The sequence below is a fragment of the Rhinolophus hipposideros genome (genome assembly GCF_964194185.1).
Source record: "Rhinolophus hipposideros genome assembly, chromosome: 14".
NCBI classification, from domain to species: domain Eukaryota; kingdom Metazoa; phylum Chordata; class Mammalia; order Chiroptera; family Rhinolophidae; genus Rhinolophus; species Rhinolophus hipposideros.
Genome location: NC_138060.1, coordinates 55,113,180 through 55,133,077, shown reverse-complemented (window position 1 = coordinate 55,133,077; position 19,898 = coordinate 55,113,180). Strand labels below are relative to the sequence as shown.

At 46.9% G+C, this 19,898-nt stretch overlaps 1 protein-coding gene across 2 annotated transcripts; it reads right to left on the bottom strand.

Moving 5' to 3' along the window:
* Positions 1-3,159: 3,159 nt before the first annotated feature.
* Positions 3,160-16,207, bottom strand: SLC25A38 (solute carrier family 25 member 38). 2 transcript variants are annotated; one of them, XM_081072460.1, is made up of 7 exons: positions 15,012-16,207; positions 8,916-9,037; positions 8,212-8,296; positions 7,324-7,503; positions 6,886-7,054; positions 5,261-5,427; positions 3,160-3,955 (listed from the first exon to the last, which is right to left on the bottom strand). In XM_081072460.1, exons 1-7 carry the CDS (start codon positions 15,078-15,080, stop codon positions 3,833-3,835), a joined length of 915 nt encoding a protein of 304 aa, XP_080928586.1. In that variant the 5' UTR covers positions 15,081-16,207; the 3' UTR covers positions 3,160-3,832. The 2 variants fall into 2 exon arrangements, with proteins under 2 accessions (XP_080928586.1, XP_080928587.1); XM_081072461.1 differs by lacking the exon at positions 5,261-5,427 and having other exon boundaries at positions 3,735-3,955.
* Between the last annotated feature and the right edge of the window lie 3,691 nt (positions 16,208-19,898).

The window sequence follows — 19,898 nt, the reverse complement described above, 5'->3', positions numbered from 1 at the left end:
GCCACGCCCCTCACCTAGGCCGTCTCTTCCTCCCTCGCGTTTGCGCAGGGGCTCTGCTTCCAGCGCCACCCCAAAGAACCCTTCCTTAATTAACCCTTGGAGCTCGGGTTGAGGGAGCTGAGGGGTGAATCCGGCCCTGTAGGGGTTCCTCCGTGGTTCTCTGCCTTGGCTGAGCGTTAAGGACCTCTTGGGGAACTTTTAAAACTCCTTGTGCCCAGGCCAGTGTAGGCTGATTACATTAGAATCTCGGGGTGGCAGACCCCAGCATCGGTTGTTTTTAAAGCTCTCCAGATGATTCCAATATGCAGCCAACTTTCAGAACCACTGATCTTGGACTCCAGAGTGTTTATCAGCTATTTAAGCCAGTTCCCAAGGAGCGATAACTCAGAAGCTGACATAACACCTAGAGGGTGTTGCATTGAACCAGCTCAACTTTTTGAGAGGGCGTGGTGACAAGGGCTGAGTTTTGAGACTTTGATGTCAGCAAGAAGCTAGAAATGCACACTGCTCAGCCCGGGGAGCGTGTAGGGGGTGTTAGCTTCAAAACCCCCCATAGGCATTGCTAGGTTCCCAGACTTGATTAGGCCCTCATAAATCATGGTTTGCCCACAAACTACTTACCCTTTTGAATATCTGAATCTCAAAACCTGTTTGAATCCTGATTGAAATAAACCCAACTGTACACATGTTTGAGACAATCAGGGAAATGTGAATATGGGCTGGGTATTGGATATGCAAAAAAATTAACTTTCTCCAAGTGGGATAACCTTGCAGTTATGTAAGAAAGATGTCCATAGTTTTTAGAGATGTGTAATAAAGTATGGAAAGGTGAAAGGTGTGATGTCTGGGGGTCTGCCTTTAAAAGCTTCACAAAGGAAACGAGTGGGGGAAGACTGGAAATAACAAGCAAGAGCGGCAAAGTCCTGATAACTGTTCCATCTGGGTGACGTGGATGAAAGGCAGGTACCATTGGCTCCCCTCTTCTGATTATTTGAAAAATTTCACAATATATTTTGCAAACTGAGTATAATGGCAGCTTGAAAGCTTTGCTTCTGTCCTTTTGTCTCTGCCTTACTAAGCCATCTCTCTCTAGTTGCCAGATGACTGTTTCCTCCAACAAAGCCCTGCCTCTAAATAATCTACTTAAAAGCCTGAGGCAGCCAAGAATCAATAATGAGGAAAAAAAAAAGGGCACTGAGCCATGTTTACAAAGCTGGCTGAAGCTCACTAGCCACTTCCTTTCTGAACTTTAATACCCGTGGCAGACTGCAAGAGAAGAAAAAACAAATTATTGTGGACTGAGATATGCAGATCTCAGGGCCACTTACTTGCCTCTGGCATCAATGTTCACAAAGGGCAATTTCAGTTTTACCCCATTTAGAGAAAATAAGACTATTTCTCCAAATCTAATGATTATTTAGCCTAAAAAGAACAAAGGAGGAGCACAGAAGGGGTCTCTGGTATACGGTGAGCTTTATCTGCACTTGGAGGAAGCCCACACCTCTCTGCCCTTCTCCTCCCAGGGTCCCCTGGCAGGACCCTCAATGGCATTAGGCCTGCAAGGCCCAAGATGAGGTGTCAAAGGAGACTGAACAGGCCCTGAACACCCTGCACCAGAGTGTAAGCTCAAAGGAGGCAGCACTCCATCATTTGTTAACCTGCCTTCCCTTCAGTCCTGTCCCAGCATTCCATCTCCAGTCCTAAGCGCTCCCCTGCTTTGCCCAGCACAAGACCTCACACACAGGACACCGAGCACCGTGGCTTGGGTACCACTATGAGTATCCTACTTCATTCTAGCCTATGTTCCTCCCCATATCATTTTTTTGAATGAGGCGTTTCAACCTAAAACCTAAAGTATAAACTTAAATTTATAAATCATTGAACTGAATGTGTTACGGGTTGACTCGTGTCCCTCAAAAAGATATGTTGGAGTCCTAATCCCCAGTTCTTATGAATGTGACCTTATTTGGAAATAGGGTCTTTGCAGGTGTAACCAGGTTAAGATGAGGTCATTGTGGAGTAGGTGGGCCCTAATCCAATGACTGGTGTCCTTAAAAGATGGAAATTTGGACACAGAGAAACACACAGGGGAGAAGGCATTGTGAAAAGAGGCAGAGATTGGAGTGACAAATGCCAAGAACTGCCAGTGACCATTAGAAGCTGGAAGAGACAAGGAACTACCCTCCCCTAGAGATTTCAGAGTATGGCTCTGCAGACACCTTGATTTCAGACTTGGAGGATCCCAAACTGTGAGAATAAATTTCTGTTGTTTAGAAGCCACCCAGTTTGTAGCAATTAGTTGTGGCAGCTCTAGGAAACCAATACAATGTGCAGAAACATTTGCTCATTAACCCTCACCATGACACTAGGAGGGAAGACATATTACTATCCCCATTTCCTAGACACAATTTCAAGTGTGTCTGTGTAAGTGGAGAGCTAGGCTTTCACCCTGGGCCCACTAGAATGGCTACATTAAATAAAACAGACAAGTGTTGAGGAGGATGAGGGGAAATCAGAACCCCCATCATACACTGCTGCAAGGAAGGTAAAATGGCATAGCCACTTTGGAAAAGTCTGGTAGTTTCTCGAATGACTAAGCATAGTTGCCACATGATCCAGCAATTACATTCCTAGGCATACACGCAAGAGAAATGAAACCGTAGGTCCACACCAGCACTTGTATGTGAATATTCATAGTGGCATTATTCCTGAGAGCCAAAAAGTGGGAATTCAAATATTAGTCAATTGATGAATGGATAAATAACATACGGCATAGGCATACAATAGGGTGTTATTCAGCCATAAAAAGAGGCCAGTGTGAATATCCCATATGGTGGGTAAACCACAAAAACAGTGAATAGACAAGGCAGATTTATAGACCGAAGGCAGGTCAGTGGCTGCCTGGAACGAGGGCTTGGAATGAGGACTAATTGTAAATGAGATCTAACCAGGGGGTAAATGTGTTCTAAAACTGATTTATGGGGATGGTTGCACCACTCAGTCACGTTTCTAAAGGGGAATTGTATATTTGAAATGCATGAATTGCTAAGTAAAATAAAGCCGTTTAAACTTTTTTTTTAGGTTTTAGGACCTATATAGCTCAAATGCCAGCCACCTTAGACTATTCTGTCATTTTAAAACAGAGATATGACACTATTTAGCTTTTCCAAACAGTTTTCAATGATACAGTGTTTTATTTATCTGAACTTCAGTTGAGAAAAATGCCAAAACAACTTAAGAGTTCACACAGTGCTAGGGCCAAGACCAAAACCTTTTATTTGGACACTCAGAGGAGAGGAAACCACTGTCCTCCCTTCTCCAGAGCCTCGGAGATGCTGATTAGGAACTGACTGAATAATGACATCTTTTCTTCCTTATCCTGGCATGACTACCATCTCAGATGCAGAATTCAGCCTGGTGACAGTGACGCCTCACTCCACAGACCCAACCTCCCCAGCTGGAGCTCCTCAGCCACAGCTTCCATGGCTTCACGATCCCTTGCCCAAGAACAGGTGTCCCGCGGGGTACTGTGGTGTAGGTGGGTGGCCGGAGCCACTGACAGCTCCCTCCCAGGAAATGCTTTCAGGTAGCCTTGCAGGGTATGCAAACCGTTTCCCAACTCCCCAGTGTGCTGTATGTATCAGTGACTCTCCTTTAGAGATTCTGAAGCCTTGAGTCAGGCTCATCTATTGTCTACTTCAACTGGGTAACAAGGTGACACATCTGCCTGGCTTTCCAAATAGGACTTCATCGTACTCTAGGATACGATGAAGCAGCCCTGGCAGAAACCAGGCAGGGCAACAGATCCCATCCTTTGTCAGTGCCCTCTCGGTCAGGATTTCAGTCCCATCTTGGCCATCATCTCTTCATAGACTGTCCACGCCATGGCTGCCATCAGAGTCCTGCGGAGGGCCCGGGGCACACCGCCTTGGAAGAAGCCACGCAGCCCATAGTCCTATGAGGAAAATGAACGTCGAAACTCAGTTCATTAGCAAGGCAATTATACAACTGGCATGACAGTGAGGATCTCTCTGGGGTCTCTGAAACTAAGACCCCATTTCTGAGACTTAGTTTTTAGACTTTTATAAATAATGTCAAAACTATGACTAATGGGTCCAAGGAGACAATGGTCTTAAACATTTTTTTGAACAGTTGCTAAGCTTTATGTTTTTTAGGCTTGCTCCATCCAGGGGAATTTATTTCTTAGCCGAAAGTCTTCATACAGGGTGGCTGTGTACAGCTGTACAGCTTGAGCACAGAAACACCAGGCCCCGAGTGGGAGCTGACATCCAGCCAAGGTCAAATCGCCGAGCCCTGGGCCCTGGCTCCAGACTGACGGGAAGGTGCCTTTTGACAATTTGCCTAGAGGGAGCATTTTTTTTTTTTTTGTAATTCACTATATGTGTTTGGTGGCCCTATATAAGAATTAAAGACAGAACACCTCTTACTTTTCCCTCATAATCTGGATTGATTTAGTCATTCCTATTGTTATACTCTGCCATTTTCTTATGTACTAAAGAATATTTTCAAACCTTATGATCTGAGGTATGGAGGAAAAACAGGCAAACTAAGCAATTGAGGAACGTGATCAGATTCAGAAACATTTGCTTCTATCTCGGTGAGACGATACTTGGTGCATATGCTAACATGTTTCCTCTGCTACAGAGAAAAAATGAGACGTACAGAAAAATCTAAAGATGTAGGTGATAAATTTACCATGACTAGACTATCTGGTGGGTGATAACAGTACCCAATCCAATTCAGTGGCTTTTAAATAGTACTTCAGTGCATTTTACAACTACTGTACTTTTTATCTTCAGTATTACCATGTGTATGAGAGCAAACTCCTAGAAACAAAATAATGTGTGATTTTTTTCTGACTATTATTTCCTCCTGGGTCCTTGATGAAATTAGTAGGCCCTCCCAGATGGCCTGATTCAGTAAGTGTGGTGGAGAGCCCAGCAATCTGCATGCTGATCACAGGTTGTCCTAAGGTAGGGGCCCCACCCAAAGAAAACCAACCATAGGTCTTTGGCAGCGATTCTCAACCTTGGTGACACACTGGAAACACTGAAGAAATTAGAATACTGATACTTGGGCTTCCCCCAACAGAGGTTCTGACATAATCAGCCCAGGTTGTGACCTGAGAAGGGATGTCTAAAAAGCTTCTCAGGTGATTCTATTTTGTAAAGACCTACTGCTCTAGGGAGGGAGAGAGCCTTAACCACACTAAGAACAAATATTTAATCTATAGCCTTACTTTGAAGATGATTGTCACTGTCTGACCAATCCACTGAAATTTCATTGGGGAGAGCTGCATATGAGTTTTGATAACATCTGCAGGTTGAGTTACCAGTGAGGCCAGAATACCAGCAAATATCCCACAGCTGAAATTTACAACGGGAATGAGGGCTGTATCCAACTGGTCTGAAATAAGACAGAGGCAATATTCAGTTATAAACAAATCTCACATTCATCAGATAAATATCAATGCCAAGCTGCCCACTAATTCTTCCCAACAGCCAGAAGGTCTGGATTCAAACAAGGTTAAGAATTAAAAATGTAAAGGTATGACTAATAAATGTAAATGGAATAATGAAGTTAAAAATTCACTTTTTTACAATTATCATCATCGATTCAGGCAAGAATCAACGACTAATACTAAAACATGGATGAAAGGAACAGGATATTTTATATCGATTTATACAGATTCAAAGTATCTTCCTATAGAGATACTTACAAATTACAAAAGAAAAAAAATAACTGTGTTTTCAGTGAAGACGCTATCTTATCCAAGCGATAAGCATCATGTCTGCAACTTACCCTTAAATGATTTGGAAAAAACAATTAAACACATAAAAAGGAAACAAGAAAGGGCTATGAAGTTCTTCGTATTATTCTTGTGGCTTTTTTATAAGTTTAAAATGATTTCTAAATACCAAATTAAAGAAAACTTGTAAAGATGGATTGAGAAGTTAAAAATGTACATCCAAGTTCCCTGATTGCCTTAGCTTTCTTTCTACTCCAAAATAAGGGTGTGACCTGCAGTGTCACACCTCCTGGAGCCTGGGGACAAGCAGCAAATCTCCCAAAGCCCAAAGCCCCCCAACTGCAGCTGATCACCACTGTTATGGTGCTGGCATTCCAGCTCTCCCAGTTGTTCCATGACCTCAGTAGCAATTCTTGGCTCAGATCATCCAGATGCCTTATCGAATGCAGGTTCATTCTACAGGATGTATAGTTAGCAATACCTGGCTCACTTGGGTGGATTTTACTACCCTTTCATTTTTGTCCCGGTCTTGCCCAACATGAGCTCACTGGTAGGGTGGGCCTGCCAGAATGCACCTTTCTTTCCACCCAAATGGAGGGCTCAAACCCACGTTAACTGGGCACACAGCAAGGGAGGCGAAAATCAAATTTTTCTTCCAGCGCCTAATCCATTGGCAGATCCCCAGCTTGTCTGACAAGAATCACATCAAGTGCTTCTTGAGAAATAGACTCCCAGGCCTTAATCCAAAGCTTCTGATTTCGGAGGCCTGCGGTGGGGCCCAGAAATCTTAAGATCAGGCAAATGTGGGAAGTATTGTTACAGGACCTATGAAAAGTGCTTCGTGCCAGCCCCACCCCCGACTCAACAATCCCAGCAGCCTCAGTACTCTGCCTTAACAGTCTCTGAACTTGGAAGGCAGGGACCACGTCTGGCCTGTCCACCACTGCACCCCAGCACCAGCCCATGGCTGCCACAAGGCTCAGGCTCAGTTCCTCCCACTCTGCTAAGAATCTGGAACTGCTAAGAGCAACAGGTAGTCTCATATCACAGAGAAAGTGGTGAGAACATTTGTCTTGGGGATATCACCTCTCCACTACACCTGCCTCTATCCATACCGTGGGGCACGATGTTTTTGGTCTGGTTGTAAAACATTAGGTAGATTCCAGAAAAGGGTGCATCACGAAGGAGTGTCGCTGTCAGGCCACTGAAGAGGCCGCGGTGCCCCTCGCTGCGATAGATGCTCCTCAGGGCTGCGTAGACGCTCTCATAGCCATACCTCCCGCTCTGCAAAGGAAGCACAGAACCAGTGATGGGCCGGGCGGCCAATGGTTCAAGCACTAAACCAAGCCAGCTTCAGAGTAGGTGGCATTAGCAGGGCGCCTCATGGGGGGTCTGGCTCACACGTGGCTTGGCCTGCCCACACAAATGGGTTCTCTGACCACATCAGCCTCGATGTTAGATTATCAATCAGGAGTTGACATCAGTGGCTACTTGACTCAAGAGCCCAGTGCTTCTGCTTAGCCACCCCGAGGGCCTAAAGCCGTCAAACTCACCTCGTAACGTGTCTTGATCACAGTGATGGGCAACATACAGACCCCTGCAATTGAGCGAGAGCCCACCCCCAGTATGACCGACTGCATGGCAGTGGGGGGATGGCCTCGCAGGAAGTACTGCTTCAGAGAGTAGAGCGTGCCAAAGTAGATTCCAACGCCAGGGACACACCGCACGATGGACTGCGGAAAGAGTCAGAGGAGGAAAGGAGACCCACACTGTAAGCGATGATCTTAGCTGGGTTTTCCCAAAAGACCCAGGATTGGCATGCAAGTAGTTGATTTAAGGTGTGGGGCACAGCAACGGGAGAGTGGGAAGTAAGGTGGGAGGGATGGCAGTCAACAAAGGGTGTGCTATCTAACCAGGTACTGCCATGGGTGAACTAATCCCTTTGGGGAACCCCGGGCATCAGTGTAGGACATGCGCCGAGCAATCCCTCTACCCGGGGGAGGGCAGTGAGGTCTAAACATCACCTCTCACCTTTCATTGGTTAGGGGCTGCTGTGGGGTTGGGATGAGCATTAATGCCCTGGCACTTCCAAAGTGATTTCCTAAGGCCAGAAAAACCCTTCGGGCCACGGAGGCCTCAGCCCGCTTGCACTGAAGAGGGAAGAGCAAGGTCATGCTGAGGGTGGGGTACCAGCTGCGTCTGCTCTAAAGACTGTGTGCTGACTGACTAATAGCTCACTCTGAGGGCGCACATCTGTAACATCCCCGCCCCCCGCCCTCAAACAGAAGTTAGCAGCAGTACAAGGCGGGCAGGAAGACCACGAAGGGCCTCCCACCACTTCCAACTCTCACGTTTGCTTAAAGGAAAGGACACTTGAGGTAGAGGAGAAATGGCTAGGTATTAAAGGAGAGAGTGCAAGAGAAGATCAAATGGCAGCTTACAGGGGACATCCCTTTCCAAAGGCCCAAAAAACTCTCCGTGCGGACCACCTGCTGCAGCAGAGCCAACATCCCAATACGTCTGGATCTGAGCGGAGACAAAATAAGGCAGGGGAGGAAAATCTCAGACCACAGCGTCGTAAACGAACTCGCCACTCAAAGACGTCTCTGTTTGGACTCTTTTCTAGGGCCCTTAAGAATCTCTATAGTGTTTCTCGGAATCCTGGATTTCCTATGTGTTCAGGATTTGACACTTACGTGTTCATCCGTCTGTTCAAAGCAATGGGATAACCTTCGATTTCATATCCTTCCATTTTATATTTATTTTATATACTTCCCACAATGCTGACCCCAGTATGGGGGCACAAAAGGGACAATACGTACGTTATTTCTAGACAACCACCTCCTATTCGTACCAGGCAGCATAGTTATGACATTACAGGCTAGCACAATAAATGCAGATGTCACTGAGGCAGATTCCAGAAAGCTGCTCAGGGAAGGTCCCCATTTAATGAACCAGAAATGTCAAATATAAAAAATATTCACAGAAAACAATATACACAAAACCCAGGAGTATTGGGCACGGCCCGCTTCTCTTGGAGCACCCAACAGAATGGAAGTTGGCTCAACACAGTAAAGATCCTCCTGTGTCTGAGAGAAGCTGCTGAAACCAGTTCCTCAGTGCAATGGGGGGGAGCAGGCCTTACCCCTGGGCGGAGGGCTGCAGAGTCTGCAGGCGCGTTTTGAGGAGATCCAGGGGCTGGAAAAGGAGGGTGGAGCACGTCCCACTGATGGAGCCACACAGGAAAGCTTTGATCACCGGATGTAACTGCAGGACAAGGGAACACGGTATCAGCAGCTATGCCACAGCAAGTCTCATCTCTTAGAAACTCACCCAGCACCACCTTCAGCTTCAGAGAAGAGAAAGGCGTAGCCAGGACTGAACAGTACAGGGAGGCGGAGAACTCCTCACACTGCAAGACGGAGCTCTCTGGTCTTAGCAGTCACCATACCTCTGCTCCTACTGAGCAACATGTCTATTTCCATCTGAATCATGCCACCAACCACACTTCCCCGTGTCCCGAAAACAAAAGTTATTGGCCACCTGTCTTCACAAAAGCAAAATCAATTGAACATGGTGTTTTAACTCTGAACTGCTGGTTTCCAAGCTCCCTTGGCTACAGAACCTGTAAATACTTACAGGAGCAAGATAAAGGAAATGAAACCTTAAGCTCAGCCGCAAAACATATGTACCACTTCCTGTAAAACCTATGGATTTCCTTACTTTAAAACTTTCCCTTTCTCTTACACCCGCCCAGCTTTCTGGGACCTAAGCTGCCCACAGAGGGCGCCATGGACCAGTGGCCACTCCTGGGTTTGCTGGCTCTCCTTTAAGGCAGGACAGACACATACAGGGGAGAACCCTGAGGCAGCCCGGAAGGGCAGGGCTCCCTCAAAGCCTAAATGTACTTCCCCCAGGCCCACTCAGTGCCCCCACCGCATGCCCCAGGATCCAGCCTTAATCACACAGGGTTGTGAAAAGGCACTCTTAAAATCTAATCAGGAAAGACAGTCCTCTTTGCCAAAGGAGATACACCAAGCTCCATCCAAAAAGATCTCTCCCCTCATTATTTCTAGGTAAATGGCATACTATTGCCCTAAAACACTATCAGATGAATATGAAGTTGCCTGTAAGACACATCACGTAACCAAAATGTTTGTAATCTGTGTGGTATGGTTCCCAGAGAAGAGACATTGCTCCACATTCCACCAAATGAGCAAGTCTCAAGTTATAACTGGAATTATTTAAAGGACTGTTGGGGAAAGGACTAGATAAGTTCTGAAAATAAATACCATGTCTCCCTGAAAATAAGACCAGATCTTATATTAAGTTTTGCTCCAAAAGACACATTGGGGCTTATTTTCAGGGGATGTCTTATTAAAAATCATGCTAAGGCTTATTTTCCAGTTAGGTTTTATTTTCAGGGAAACGCGGTCCTGGAGCTTATAACCACATTCAAGTAGTTTGTAGCAGTATCAAAGGGTGGTAGAATTGCTAAGACAACAAGTGACACCAAGCAAAATGTGTACATTCAGTTGACAGTTCTCCACCCACTTGTGTCATCTCTCATCCACACTTCTGCTAACCCATACTCCCATGAGGTTTGTTTCTCGGTCTCATCCTTGACTTCGTGACCTCCACGAGCCATTCTTCCCCCTTCCAGTGCCATCTTCTCCGCTGCCTGGAAACAAGCTTAAAGGGCCCCCTATCTTTCCAGCGGCCTGGAAGGGCATCTCCTCTCCATTTGCTAGTCACTCCTCAGGCCCCTACCATTTGCCATCCAGCTATAATAACACCTCTGCGCTGAAGCCGCCCTGCGTGCTCATCAAGGACGTGCCACACCCCAGGACCCCTTTCCACACTTATCCTTCTCTCTCTCTCTCTCTCTCTCTCTCTCTCTCTCTCTCTCTCTCTCTCTCTCTCTCTTACTATTAGTTTCAGGTGTACAAAACAACACAGTGATTAGACATTTACCCCCCTCACAAAGTGATAACCCCAACAAGTCCACTCCCCCTCTGACATCATACACAGCTATTAAAGTACCACCGACCGTATTCCCTATGCTGTGCTTTATACCCTGTGATGATATGTATATATATAATTATAGTTGGCATTCATTATTATTTCATCTTAGTTTTAAGTACACCGTGCAGCGGTGAGGCATTTATATAATCTATGAAGTGATCCCCCTGATAAGCCCAGTACCCATTTGACACCATTCGTAGCTTGTACAACATTGTTGACTATATTTTCCATACTGTATTTCACAAATTTGTACTTCCTAATCCTTTCACCTTTCTCACCCATCCTCCCAACCCCCCTACCACTGACCAACCATCAAAATGTCCTCTGTATCTCCTTCTGCTTCTCTTACTTGGCCTCTCTGGTGCATTCCAAGCAGCTGACCGCCTCGCCGCTCAGTTTTGGGGTTCTCTCTCCTCTTCCGGCTGCCCTTCTAGGCCTCCTTTTCCTCTGCCTGCTTGTAGATATTGCTGTTCCTCTTATCTCCGGGGGCTTCATACAGCCTCTGGGGGCAAGCTCACCCCACCCCCACCACACCCACATGCTGACAACACCCCTATCGTCATCCCATGCAGTTTCTCTCCAGACTCTGCTATTCCCACGCCTCTTCCACCTCCCACGAGCACCCAGGCATCTCAAACTCAGCATTCCACAGTGGGAATTCAGTCCACAGTACTGCACACACTTGTCTCTTCTCCAATTCACACTGAGATATTCCACTAGGAAATAGGGGAGACACATAACTCTTCAATCTGCTGAGTGCTTCATGACCACGTCCTGCTGATGACCCTCGTCTTCCCAGAGCCTGCCCCCCACCAATCCATCTTAGTGGCCTCTTTGGCAGCACCAGGGGAGGCATCTATATCCACAACCTCCAAATCTCCTAATACTCTGAAGAGCTAGGTATTTAAACCCATTTTATAGATGACAAGAGCTCACAGAGGTTACAAATGGTTTGAAGCCATTGGCCAGGACTCAAAGCTAATGCTCTTTTTCCACCACACCCCCAGTGTGAAGTGGAAACTCAGGGCACTTCACAGCCGCTCAGCAGCGATCCCTGGTTGACGCAACTGGCTCCTTCTTGAGATGCTCCCTTCTTCGGGCTTCAAGGATTCCCTCCCGCTTCCCTGGCCTCTCCTGTAAGTGGAAACCCCTTTTCTCTCCCTGAACAATGCTCCCACGCTCCTTCACCCACTCCTATGGCTCCAATCTCCTCCTTCTACCCACACTTGCAACCTCTCACCAGAGCTTCAGACCCACATAAGCACTTACTCAGGCTCTGGGAAGGCGAGGGTCATCAGCAGGACGTGGTCATGAAGCACTCAGCAGATGTCCCAACGGTACCTCAGACATTTCCAAACCTGAACTCATCTCTCTCTCACCCCCAATCTGCTCCTCTCCAGGGTGCTCCATCCCAGCGACTACCCTGCCATTTATCTATTCAGGTGCCCCAGCCAGAAACCTGGGCAGCACCCTTGACTCATTTTCTAATGCACTTGCTCATTCTACCTCCTAAAAGTTCTCAAATTCACGGGTCATCCCAGCTCAGACCCAATCATCCTCGGCGACTGCCATCAGCTCTTCACTCAACTCATCTCTTTGCTCCCTCTTATCCATTCTCTACCCTGCAGCCACAGCCATCTTTTCAAACTACAAATCTGACCCACAGCTTCCAGGTGCAAACACGTTCCGTGAGAGACTTGAACTAAACATTTAAAACAATATCCTTTAATTGTTTCAGATTCCAATCAGGATAAAGTCCAAACTGCTGGCTTGCAAGGCTTTTCATGAATCACCATGATGCAGTCTTTGTGGTCTGTGCTCTCGGCCTCCTCCCTCTTATACACTCTGCAGATATAATGGAGTCTCTGCCTTCCTCACCTCTGAAAACCCTGCCCTAGCTCCTCCCAGGTCCAATTAATCCCCGAGGGCCTCTGCTTAGACCTTACCTGCTCTGGAAAAGCCCCCTCTCAGTGCTTCCATTGCACCTGAGCCCATCTCCCTTACAACAGAGGGTCCAGAACAAGAGAGGCCATTCACTCCTGGTTTGCAGTTCACGGTGGTACCTCCAGTACTGACCAGAGCTTGGTGCACAGTAGGTGCTCAACTGTCAAGAATGAACGAATCAGCTACCAGGAAACCCGCACATGGCTTTCCCTTGAGCATAGTCCCACAGGATAACATCCCCTGGCTCCCTCTAGCCCTTTGCTCCAGCAAGGCTGCAGGAATGACCTGTAGTTACAGCTTCCGAGCAGCTCTCCTAGGGGCTGCTTCCCCAATGCTTTCACAGGTATTGCATGAAATTTGTTTTAAGGCTGCTGTCACACACACACACACACACCCTCCCCCATTGCAGGAACTATCTTCTTTATGTCTTTATTTTCACAGCACAGTGCTTGGACACAGTGTTGGCTCCATAAGTATTTGCTGAATAAATGAGAAGAGCCCACAACTTTTTTAACTTTATAATTTTCCCGGTCTACTAGCATGCAGCAGATGCCAAATATACACTACATCCATGTAAGAACGTCCAGACCTATAGAGAATTTTTATAAGAATTTGAGCCAAACGGACAATTGTTGGGAAACAAGATCTGAAATGCTCCAGAGAATAACAGTTTTGCAATTTATTTTACCGTGTTTCCCCGAAAATAAGACCTAACTGGAAAATAAGCCCTAGCATAATTTTTCAGGATGACATCCTCTGAACATAAGCCCTAATGCATCTTTTGGAGCAAAAATTAATATAAGACCCGGTCTTATTTTCAGGGAAACACGGTATGCATTTGGAATTAAGGAGGGAAGTAAAGATTACATGAAGGTAGGAGAAAGCAGGGCGGGAACTGGATTACAGGATAGTTAACAGGATTATGTGCTCTCTTGAGGATGGTTGTTTCAAGGGTGGGCTAACCTTGATGCACAGAAACAATGGACAGGGCTTGCTTAAGGCAAAGATAAACCTTCTACTAAAAAAGTTTATATGCCTGGTGCATGACTACCCAACATCACCTGCCCAGTTAGGAATTTATGATCAGATCACCCTGTGAGGTTACTTTCCATAGAACTCCTTTTTCATCCACAACTAGTGGTAAGGATTAGCCTCTGTTTAAAAAAAAAAAATTAGTTTTCATTTTGAATAGTCTTAAAATATTGTCAATGGCACATCCTTGAAGGGCATATTTGATTTTTTTCTAAATAGTCCAAAGTTATTCAAGTTGAAAAAAATGAGTAATCCAGTTTTGTTTTGTTTTTTTTTCCGAGGGGTGGGTAGGGCAAAAACAACCAAACAGTATTACACAGGTACACAAAGGCAATACATAGCAGTTTGCAAACATTCCCCAAGCAATTTCTACATCCCTTTAAAAAAATAAATTGTATATCCAATTCAGATAGGACGTACAACCGAGGCCAGAGCTAGAGGGCCCAGAAAGAGAAATCATGTTTTCAAATATGTAAATGTACATCTGCAGCCGCCTTTCTTTAAGGATTAAAAAAAAAATCCGCACCCCCAACCCGGGCGAAAGCGGCGCCGAATGACGAGGGAAAGCTGCTGCAGGGCCAAGGCCGACCCAGCCCAACGCCTGGCTGTACTCTCGCCTCCACCCACGACCAGCAGCAACTCAGCCCCAGCGTCCGCGTGGAAAGTACCAGCCTAGCCCCACCTCCGCCTCCACCAATGGCGGCCCGGCGGCCCGACCACGGCAGCCAATCCAGACGCCTGGGGGCGTGGCCTAGCAGCGCTGTGGACCTTACCTAGTCCGGCCCGGCTGGGGGATGGAGATGCAAAGGTGCCCCCTCTCCCCGCCCACAGTGACCCTAGCTTCTCGGGCTTGGCGCTCTTACTGGGCCTTGAGATGGTCCAAATATCTGCCCGGGTGTTCTCCCACCTGTCACCCCAGGCATCCAACTGTAAGCAACGTCCCGTCGCGTCCGCCCCTCTTGAGGCGCCTGTCAGGCACATCCCCCGAAAGCCCCCGAGGCCCCGGCAATCCCTCCCGCCTCCACTCTGACACCAGTGCAGCGGCGCCACCCTCGCTCTCCTCTCCCAAGCGACGGGTGCAGCCTCGCCTTCCTCCCTCCCCGCCATCTCTCCCGCCAAGCCCCCAACTCCGCGCGCACACGGAGGAGCGCGGAAAAGTCTCGCCCCGGACCGCTGCCCCTTGGCAACCTGCCCGAGCCGGCGGTCCTGGAAGCCCGGCCTCGCCTTCCCCGCTGTGTACCATAAGCGTTTCCACCCTGTCTCCGACATCTTGAGGTTGCAGCAGCGCCGGGCATGACTTCTGAATCATTGGAGGAGGCTTGCGAGTGCACGGGGAGCTCAGGTCCGGCCCTGGACACCTTGGAGAAGACAACGTGATGGAGGTGGCCCGGGCGACGCGTTCTAAGGCCGGGCTCTCTACCGTTTGTCGGGTCAGGGACCTGCGCGTCCGGGGGCTCCGCGCCCACTACCCACGCGTGGCTCCAGGGTGCCCAACAGTCCTGCACCCGGGAACTACTTGCGGCTCTTCACTTGCTCGACAGACACCGCGGCTATGTTCTCCGACACATCCTGCGGGCTCGGAGACCTCGGGGCCTGCGGTGAATTGGCTGAGTCTCCGGGAGGGGGGGGGGTGGAGAAAGCCGGAAGAACTAGACAGAACAATGGGATTTAGCTTCCGGGTCGGTAGCTCGCCCCGCGGTGGTGACAGTGTGCTCTTTAGTGCCATCTGGTGAGGAATTCCGGAACTGCAGGATCCACAGTTTTCCCCTGAAACCCGAGCTTAATTGGCACTTCTGCGGGGAATTTTGTTTTGGGGGGCAACGTCTGAATGTATTTACGTCGAGACAGGTAGCCAGCAGCTACCAGATTTGTGGCTAGTAAGCACTTGAAATGCGGCTATTATGACTGAAGAACTGAATTTTTAATTTAATTTTAATTAGTTTATATTTAAAAACAAGTTGTGTGGACTATTTTTCTGTTAAACACATCTTTATTGTTTGGCAGACCTATGTTTCCCTTTAAACGCCGAAAAGTTAGCTTCGGAATTGACATGTAATTTTAAGTTAATGTGGATGAAAAAAGGGGCCACACACTAACACCTTGACAAGCTCAGGGGAGACCTGCATGGCAAGCCCTACAAATTCAGACACATAGGATGGCGTGAACATAAAAATTCCTAACTAAAAGCGTGGCTGGTCGTCACATCCTTGGCCTGTAGCTTCCTTGACAAAGGTCAACCTTTACCTTAAGGGAGTCTGTCTATTGTCTTTTTGCATCTACCATACATACCCTTGGAATGTCCGAGGAATCCCCCTTTTCCATGATCTCTAAGGGCATAACCAGCCACACCAGAGCAAGAGACCCCAGAATCCCTCATTGCTATTCTTGTCCTCTGATTACCATCTCTATGTGCTGTAAAATGCTAACTATAACTACCCTGTACCCACCAATGTAAAAGAAGTATCTGTTTCTCAAATTTACTTTTTATCTAATCCCAGAGATCCCCCCCTTTGCTTTCTCCCACCCCCTTAGTCTACCACTAATGGATTTTATGTAACCTTCCTGTTTTGATTCTAATGTATAAAATAAGTTGCAAAACGGCCATTTTCCAGAGCATTTTCTTAATCTGCTGAGATTTTGCTTCAGGGCAATTGTCACCAGTTTGGCTCAAACTCATGAGCTTTCTCTTAGACTGGATGTTTTTTTTGTCGACATTAGTTGTCCACACACCGGAATTCTAAGACTTGTATTAGGAAGGCAAAATATCTCTAATAATTTTTATATTATTACATGTTGAAATGATATTTTGGATTTTAGAGTTAGGTAACATATATTAAAACTAATTTTACCTCTTTCTTTTTACTTTTTTAATATGACTCCTAGAACACTTAACATTGTTGATAGATATACGTAGCTATTGCCATTTTGTTATTCATAATTTTTATTTTAATTTAATTTTTTTTGTTTTAAAGAAGTCCCTCTAACACTCCTTGTAATACGGGTTTGGTGGTAATGAACTTCTTTAGCTTTTTCTTGTCTGGGAAGTTCTTTATTTGTCCTTCAATTTTAAATCATACCCTTGCTAGGTAGAGTATTCTTGATTGTAGGTCCTTGCTTTTCATCACATTGAATATTTTGTGCCAATCCCTCTGGCCTGCAAAGTTTCTGTTAACAAATCATTTGACAGTCTTATGGGAGCTCCCTTGTAAGTTACTAATTGCCTTTCTCTTGCTGCTTTTAGGATTCCCTCTTTGTCTTTAACCTTTGCCATTTTAATTATAATATGTCTTGGTGTGGACCTGTTTCGGTTCATCCCACACTTCCTAGATTTGTATGTCTATTTCCTTCACCAGGTTAGGAATGGTTTCAATCACTATTTCTTCAAATAGGTTCTCAACCACTTGTTTTCTCTCTTCTCCTTCTGATACCCATGTGACGCAAATGTTGTCATGCTGGATGTTGTCCCAGAGGTTTCTTACACTATACTCATTTCTCTGGATTTTTTTTTCTTTTTGTTTTTTGATTGGGTGTGTTCTGCTACCTTGTTTTCCAAATTGCTGATTCAGTCCTCTGCTTCATTGAGCCTGCTAGTGATTTCTTCTAGTGCATTCTTTATTTCATTTATTCTATTCTTCACTTCTGACTAGTTCTTTTTTATGGTTTCTATGTCCTTTTTATGCTTGCTCTCTCTTTGCTGAAGTTCTCACTAAGTTCCTTGAGCATTCTTATAACCATTGTTTTGAATTCTGTACCTGGTAGGTTGCTTGACTCCATTTTGTTTAGTTCTTTTTCTGGATTTTTCTCCTGTTCTTTCACTGGGGATACATTTCTTTGCTTCCTCATTTTGGCTGCCTCTCTGTGTTTGTTTTTATGTATTAAGTAGATCTGCTATATCTCCCAGTCTTTGTTGGGTGGCCTTTTATAGTAAGTGTCCTGTGGGGCCCAGTGGCACAGTCTCCCTGGTCACCTGAGCCGGGTGCTCCAGGAGTGTCCCTTGTATGGGTTGTGTGTACTCTCCTGTTGTAGTTGATCCTTGATTGCTATTGGCACATCAGTGAATGGAATTGACCCTTAGGCTAACTGACTGTGGGGTTTGACCACATCCACAACTTATGAGCTGCTGTGTGGGAGGCTTACCCCACTGAGTAAGATTCATCCCCACAGGCTCTGGTGCCTGCTAGAGTGCTCTCTGTATGTGCCACTTTTGGGGCTAATTGGGCAGTGCTCTGCTGTGGTCCAAACCAACCTCCAAGTATGTTGGCTCTGGGACCTATTGAGAGGAACTCTGGTGCAGTCCTGGGTCAGGCACTGACTTTTTGGGGGCTACCTGGTAGAAGCTACAAAGTGATCCTCAGTTGTTCACTGCCTGTGCTGGACCTGGAGGCCCGTGGGAGAGGCCATGCTGCAAACCGAGGATGTCTGCCACCAGTACCATGCCGGGGGTAACTCCTAAAAAGCCAGTACACCTGGAGGCCTACTGCCACCTGCCAGCTACCTTAAGATTCAGCCATGATAAAACCTCCTGCCATTCACAAATTGGGTGAACAGGGTATCAGGATGTCACTAGAGTGGGAAGAATTGTGGTCACCAGGTTAATGTAAATTCTGGTTCCCTGCCAGTGCTGAGCCTGGAGTTACTCAGCAAAAGTCTCAGAGTACACCGAGGTCAGTGGCCACCCACCTGGATCCTGCTGGACTCTGACAGTTTTTCAAGAAAGAGTGCAATGTGGGTAGGGTTAGCTGCTTTGGGAGATAGTGCTGAGTGAGTTGTGTGAGGTGGGTGGGGCAGAGTCCCAGCTGAGTCAACAGGGTGGAGCAGCAGAGCTCAGGAGGCCAATCAGATTCAGATTTGGCTTGTAGGAGGCGGGCTCAACACAGGCAAGAGGGCGCCGGCCTGCCAGCTGCACCGGAGAAAGACTCCTCACAGGGAAAATACCAACTATCCTCCAGTCCTCCCCTTGCAACCACACACCTCAGTCTGACCCCAGTATGCCTCTGAGGCTTCCTCGGTTACCGTCCCTCCGCTGGAGCCCAAGATAAGTGCATGTGAGCGAGTGAGTCTGTGCATGGGCCGCAGGCCATTTAAGAGGATGTCTGGGTTTCCCTCAGTCTTCCATCCCACTGGAACAGTTGGCATCTCCACTGTTTTACACAGCTAGATGTTGTGGGGGCTCCTGTTCCCAGCACCAGTACTCTGGGCTTGGGAGCCTGGTGTGGGGCTGGGGTCCCTCGCTCCTGTGGATAGAACCCCTGCAGCCAGGATATTCCTCCTGATTCTCAACCACTACACACAGGTGTGGGGCTGGTTCTGCGTTTCTGCCCCTCCTACCAGTCTTGACGTTGTTTCTTCTTTAAATTTTTAGTTATAGGACTTTTCTTTGCCTAGATTTCAGATGGTTCTCCGGGTTGACTGTTTTATAATTTAGTTGTGATTTTTATGTGTTCACGGAAGGACATGGACACAGTGTTTATCTGCTCTGCCATCTTGGATCACAGTGCCAGGTCTTGAGAGCACTAGCTCACCTGTGTCTCTGGACTTGGAGCCATTTCCTTAAACTTCTACTTTCTCTCCTGAAAACACCTGTTCATGTCTCATTGGGTTTTGATGTGCGCAAGCAAGTGAACCTCCTTGGGTTTGGTAACAATAACCTCACAACACCTTACTCCTAACTTGAATCCAGGTAAGGAAATAGACCTCTTGAAGGTGATGGCCATGGTCACTGTAAAGACCACTTTGGCAGTACAGTATGCCATCATGAAAAATGTGGTGTCTATCATGGTTCCCAGGGCATCTCTGTCGGCCAGATGAGGGGAGAAAGGGAGAGAAATAGTGTTCTGGGACTCTATTCCACAGGGCCAGGATCTCAGTTCAAACTGACCAGTAGAGGGAGCATACGTCCTGTTACCAACAGGTTCTGGCTCCTGGCCTCAGGTGTGTCAGCAAGATACCTGACTGCAGCCCACTGGTAGTGTCGCTGACCTACCAGCCTTAAGTGTACCAAGGTGAAGGCACTGACACTTAATCCCAAGCACTGCCCCTTCCCAGTTCTTCATTCATATTACAGCTGTCTGGTCTATAGGAGAATGTGGGTGGGCAGGTATAAGGAGATGCCAGGTAAGACTAGAGA

Excerpts from the sequence above, each read along its gene's own strand:
- SLC25A38 (XM_081072460.1), bottom strand. The coding sequence starts at position 15,080 with ATGATTCAGAAGTCATGCCCGGCGCTGCTGCAACCTCAAGATGTCGGA. Across the intron at positions 8,297-8,915 it reads CTGCAGCCCTCCGCCCAGGG|ATCCAGACGTATTGGGATGT; the intron begins GTAAGGCCTGCT and ends GTCTCCGCTCAG. Across the intron at positions 7,055-7,323 it reads TGATCAAGACACGTTACGAG|AGCGGGAGGTATGGCTATGA; the intron begins GTGAGTTTGACG and ends CTTCCTTTGCAG.